The sequence below is a fragment of the Macrobrachium nipponense genome, chromosome 19 (assembly GCF_015104395.2).
Source record: "Macrobrachium nipponense isolate FS-2020 chromosome 19, ASM1510439v2, whole genome shotgun sequence".
In the NCBI taxonomy this organism is placed as follows: domain Eukaryota; kingdom Metazoa; phylum Arthropoda; class Malacostraca; order Decapoda; family Palaemonidae; genus Macrobrachium; species Macrobrachium nipponense.
In genome coordinates, this window is record NC_061088.1 from 79,243,802 (window position 1) to 79,249,801 (window position 6,000).

Consider the following 6,000-nt stretch of genomic DNA (forward strand, 5'->3'; position numbering starts at 1 on the left):
GCCCTGGAAGATCCCTCTCCTGATATTAACCTCTGCTAGTCTTATTCCAGAGCTTGTAAGTATTGTATTCCAGTTGCGCATTGTATTTTTGAGGAAGCTGATGGTATTTTCCTCTGCCCCATATATTTTCAGGCATTCTATTAGCCATGTGTGTGGTATCATGTCGAAGGCTTTCTTATAGTCTATCCATGCCATGCTTAGGTTGGTTTTCCTTCTCCTACTGTTCTTCATTACCATTTTGTCTATCAGGAGCTGGTCTTTTGTGCCCCTACACTTCCTTCTGCAGCCTTTCTGTTGGTAGGGGATGGTGTTTGTCTCCTCTAGGTAGTTGTATAGCCTTTCACTGATGATACCTGTTAGTAACTTCCACATTATTGGTAGGCAGGTGATAGGCCTGTAGTTACTGGCTATATTTCCCTTACTCTTGTCTTTTTGTACTAAGGATGTTCTTCCTGTGGTCATCCATTTGGGTGCTTGGTGATTTGAGATACAATGCTGGAGTTGTTCTGCTATTCGTGGATGTAGGGCCTTGAAGTTTTTGAGCCAGTATCCATGGACTTCATCGGGACCTGGGGTTTTTCCAGTTTGGCATTTTCTTTAGTTGGTGTCTGACTGTGTCTGTCGTGATCTCTGTGAATCTTTGTTTATTCTCCCTGTTTCTTCTTCCTTGACTTCCTGGAGCCATGTTGCATGTTTGTTGTGTGATACCGGATTGCTCCATATGTTTTCCCAGAGTCTCTTACTTGGTTCGGCTTCAGGAATTTCTGGTGGTTGTCTTCCCCTCTTAGTTGGCTGTATAGTCTTTTCTGGTTGGTTCCGAATAGTTTGTTCTGTTGGTATCCCTTATTCCTGTTCATGTACCGTTGGATCTTGTGTGCTTTGGCCTTAAGCCTCTGTTTTACATCTTCTATTGTGTTGTTTAGTCCCCTCTCTTGTACTTTGTATTTCTCGTTGAGTTCCTCCCTTGTTTCTTGCTTCTTAGCCTTTTTTCTGCCATCTCTTTCAGTTTACTCAAGTCAGATCTCATCACCATGATTTGCTTTTCCAGGCGCCTTTTCCAAGGAGGTTGCTGTTTTGGTTTCTGTCGGGTTGGTTGTGACGGTGGTGTTGGTGTTCGAATCCCCATCAGTTCTGCTACTAATCTTGCTCCTGCATATGTCAAGTTATTTGTTTCTGTGATACTGGTGGTGTGTATTAGGCCCATTATTTCATTGACCTCACTTGTTTTCTCCCTTAATTTCTTGGTGTTGTAGGCTTTCATGGAAGGGATCTTTGTTCTCTCTGTATCTGGCTCCATCCATTGTCTAATCTTTTCTACCCATTCCGTCCTCTCTGTTACTTCGTCGGTGTTTCTTCGTGTGTCGTTGTTTGATACTTCATCCTCCCTGTCGTCTTCTGTGGCATCGTCTCTCAGTTCGTCTTCGTGTAATTCGTTGTCGTGTGACATTTCCCTTTCCAGTTCTTCTCTTTCTGTTGGGGAGAGCCAGTTCTTTTTCTTTATGTTCCTTATTAATATTATTATTATTATTATTATTATTATTATTATTATTATTCAGCGCACTCATATTGAACAAGCCCAGGGGCCATTGATTTGAAATTCAAGCCTCCAAAGAATATGGTGTTCATTAGGAAAAAGTAAGAGGAGGTAAAGGGAAATACAGAAAGAAGAGATCTCACCTAATAAAAACGAAAAGATAAATCAATAAACTAAAAACTAGATAAAAATGTATTAGAACCATAACTTTGCAGTTAATTTGTATGATGGAAATGATTCTTTTCCAGGTAGATATACTTTAATATTTTTCTCCTCAACAGCGCTCCATCCCTCCCCCACCAAGACCTGACCCGCTGGGGGCATCAGACTCTCAATCGAACCTCAACCTTGACCCCAGAAGGAGGTCGCGCTCATCCTCGAGATCAAGGTGCTTAATTCTGATCAATTTTTCTGTTTATTTTCTCTGATGTAATTGACGGTTACTTAATTAACTGATAACAGTTGTGAATAGGCAAACACTGATTTTCTGATTTAGTACGACTATGATGATTCAGTGAATCGTTCGCTTGCATGTCACAAATAAATAGTGATAGGAGATTAAGGTGTTTATTTAAATAAATTAACTTTAATTTTCGTTAACTCACCAGCCCCCAATTTGTTTTTATTGTTCTCGCATGTTAGTCTGATTTATTTTCATCTTGTGAAAAATATGTCTACTCTAATTTTCTTCTGATGATTATTGTTTCCATTAACAATTAACAGCTTTACTATATTATTATTTTGTCGGTTATTATTACTGCACATCGTATAATATATTCAATTTAACAAATACCACGTTTTTGAAATGAATCCCCCATTTGCCGTTTTGGTAGCCAATTTGAGTGCAGAAGAAAAGTCGGTAGTAAGAAAATAGAGAAACTTCTATAAACGCGGCTGAAATAGCCATTATTTTAAATAAAATCTGTGTTAATGAAGGTTTCCTTTCAGCATAATTATTATTATTATTATTAATTATTATTATTATTATTATTATTATTATTATTATTATTCCAGATCTCGGTCGTCCTCAGCACCCCGTTCCCTTCCTTTAACCGCCATTAACTCGAGCCTACTCGAAGGCAGCACCCTCACCACTACCTCGAGCCACAACAGCAGCAGCAGCGCGAGGGGCGTTGCCGAGGGTAAGAGCCAGTCCATGATCCAGGAAGGGCCGTGCCCGCCGGAGGGACACTCCCACTATCTGAAGAGGCACTCCATAGCCGACATCCCCTCAGAGGCGTCCTTTCGGGGCGTGTGGCAGATCCAGAAGGAGAGGAGAGGGAGGTCCTCCAGTCACGAGAGGAAGAAGGAGAAGTCCTACGAGAGGGTGAGGTCCCCCAGGCATCTCAGGGACAGGAGAAAAGACAAGGAAGAGGCGGTCAAGGAGGAAGGTCGAGGGAAGACTCCAAGGGAGAGGGTGGAAGGGAGGAGAGCCTCGAGGGAGAAGGTCAAGGAGGAGCCCATATACGAGAGGGTCGACAACGGGGACACCTCCGAGTCGAGTAAAACCAACTCCGGGTCGAGTCTGAACTCCAAAAATAGCCACAATTCTTTCGACAACGCCGTGTACATGTCCATGAAAGACCTGAGGGAGCGCTGCACTCATGACAATCCCGACGACTGTTCCTGCCAGCAGGAACACCTGTACTCTTCCCTTCATCTGCGAATATCACCCGACCCCAATAAAACTCCCGTCCACATGCACGATCACCTGTACGAAAACATGTTGTATTTACCCATGACCGAAGTCAAAAGCGTCGTTAAAAAACCCATCGATCTAAATAGACCCTTGCCAGATCCTCCGAATTTCGAGGACGCGGAGTTAGACAATACCTGTGATTTTACCTCCGAGCCTCAAAAGGACATTCACAAACCGGTGGCTATTAAAATATCGAACGACCTGATCGCTCGTTTCGGCAAGTCCCCTAACGACAGACAGCACCCTATGCCTCAGTATGGCCTGTACATCGCGACGCAACCGTCGAAGAAGCCCTGCAAGATCGAAGACTGCCATCAGTCGGACGGCCGTCGCAGTCAGGCCGACAAACCGGGAAAGGTGTACAAAAGCACCGGGCAGCACGTCCACATCAATTACTCTCACGAAAAGCACGATAGCCCCTCCATCCCCTTGCATAACTTGAGACCGCCCCCGCCCCCTCCACCTCGAAAGTCCAGGTCGAGTCAGGGCAGCAGCTCGAAGACCAAAGCCAAATCCAAAGGCTCAACCAAACCAAAGTTAGATCCTCATCTCCCTGTGATATACGAAAATACGAGGCAAGAGGAAGAGTTAGTCCATTCGGCCAAGAAACGGAAATTAAGACACAGCATGGAAATAGAATTCAGCTTCGACGACGAAGTTCGGCGCATGAGTAGATCGTCGGAGGAGGCGAGCGTGTCGGGGTCAAGCCCCAGAGAACGTAACACCTCTGGCAGCGATAACCCGGACAGCGGCGTATCTGAGGGCGTGAATACCCCTCTCGTTAGTCCTCTCAGCGCCCCGAGAAGCCCCCAGACACCGAGAAGTGACAGCCTGCTAGAAGAGCCTTGCACGCCCCTTACTATGGATGAGTTGCACGGTTGCAATAAGAGTCCCAAAGAGAACATCGACGCGAATAGGACCTCCAATATATATGTAAATTTATCCCATGACGTGACGGATCCTCGTTTCCTGAGCCTCCTGAGGGATTCGGGTCATCTCGGACAAAGCATCGCGGAAGCTTATATCGACGACCTCTTTCATCAGGTGAGCCAGCAGGTAATGCAACAAACTCACTCAAGTATGTCGACGTCCAATTTCGAGTCCACCTGCCGCAGTTTTGATCAGCTGGAAAGTCCGGTGCCGAGTAAGAGCGTCGATTTGAGCAAAATGCTTCTGAGTGCCGTCGGTAGGAATTTATTTTCCGAGTCAACCAAAGTATCCACGCCAGATCGGGAGACGAGGACCCATTCCGGCGATGCTCCTCATAATACTTCATCGCTGTCGAGGAGGCATTCGTTCTCAAGTCTGGCCGAAATTTCCCGTAGACTTTCCAAGATCGAATTTCATGACGACACTACGTCCCTCTGGGGCTTGGAGGTGTCCGACCATGATGCTTCTTCTTCCCCTTCCCTCAAGAAAACCAAATCCCTGCACTGCCTAGATTTATCTGTCAAGAGTAGTCCGGTTACTGGCAATGTCCCGCTGATGGATTCCATGGCTGAAATTCTCAAAGACCCGGAGGAAATGAGCTTTAGATTCCCAGCGAGCAAATCCCAACTATTATCTCATAGCAAAATGTCGGCGAACCCCGAGGAAAGTGAACAATCAGGACAATGGTGGCTGCTGGGGGAGGGAGGCGGTCGTGGTGGGCGTGGATATTGGAATGAAGATGGGAGTGAGGAAGAAAAGGGGGAGGGTAGGACGGGGGAGGCATCCCCCACAGAAGGGTCAGGTAAAAGGGCAGGTGGTGGTCAGGCAGCCCAGCCAGGTTCATTCAGTGAACTGCCTTCGTCCCACGACCGTCATCCCATCTCATCTCAGCCTTCCATCACCCCAGCTTCCCATCGTTCCCCTACGAGTAACCCGACACTACCACTTCCGGTGATGAGCGGAGGGCAGCAGCATCTGGGTATGGGTCGTGAGAGTGCCTCTTCCTCCTCCTCCTCCTCCTCCTCTTCCTGCTATTCAGTGCCTCTTGGGCCACCATCCTGCGAGGAAGAGAATAGTTCCCGACTCAATCTGAGTCAGTGTGCGAGTGGTTGCGGCGGTGACTCGACCGTCCTCACGTTAGACAACTCGAGTCAGCTGACGTCTCGTCAGCAGCGCCGACAGGAGGAGAGTAGCTACCGCCTTCAGCGCATGTTACAGGATCGTTCACGCTCTCCTCAGGAAACCGAGCAGGATGAGTCGGTGAGCGCCGATTGGTCTATGGAAGCTGTCCTGGACGAGGCCTCGACTTTCGAGCACCACGACCTTGATCCCGAAAACAGCGACCTCCCCGAATCGCCGGAGTCGCAGGAGTCCATCAGTCTGTACGCCCTGGGCAGTGAGTTCGCCGACAGCATCTACATCAGCCCCCAACTGTGCGAGAAGATCAAAGAAGTGTCCGAAGAGAAGATGCTGGCCAGGTTGCGGAAATCCTTCCGTAGCAAAAAGGAGAAGGCTCCCCCGGGCCATGGACCCGTCGTGATCAACAATAACAGCGGGAGTTCGAAGCCAAAAGTCGGGATTTTGATGTTTGTGGACAATCCTATGTATTTGAGTCCCGAAGTGAAAAAAGAGGCGAAGGTCGTCAGTGCTCAACAGCAGGGTAGTGTGTGGTATGTGGGCAACCCAATGTACAATTCACCTGGTCCCGATAAACTGAGAAACCTAAATTACGACGCCAAACAAAAGGCGATCTGCGAGAAGGAAAATCAGAGGAATGCCCGTTTAGCTAAAGCCGTGTGTCAAAATAATAATCTTAGGAAGCCTTTGGGCAGCTTGT

The 6,000-nt window shown here is 47.2% G+C and overlaps 1 protein-coding gene across 1 annotated transcript in view; it reads left to right on the forward strand.

The window, feature by feature from the left end:
* Positions 1–6,000, forward strand: part of LOC135212112 (uncharacterized) — a 500,342-nt gene that overhangs the window by 144,727 nt on the left and 349,615 nt on the right. The window contains exons 5-6 of the mRNA XM_064245510.1: positions 1,816–1,922; positions 2,549–6,000. The exon at positions 2,549–6,000 is cut by the window's right edge and continues 594 nt beyond it. Coding sequence (XP_064101580.1) covers positions 1,816–1,922; positions 2,549–6,000 — 3,559 coding nt within the window. The remainder of the gene's footprint in view (positions 1–1,815; positions 1,923–2,548) is intronic.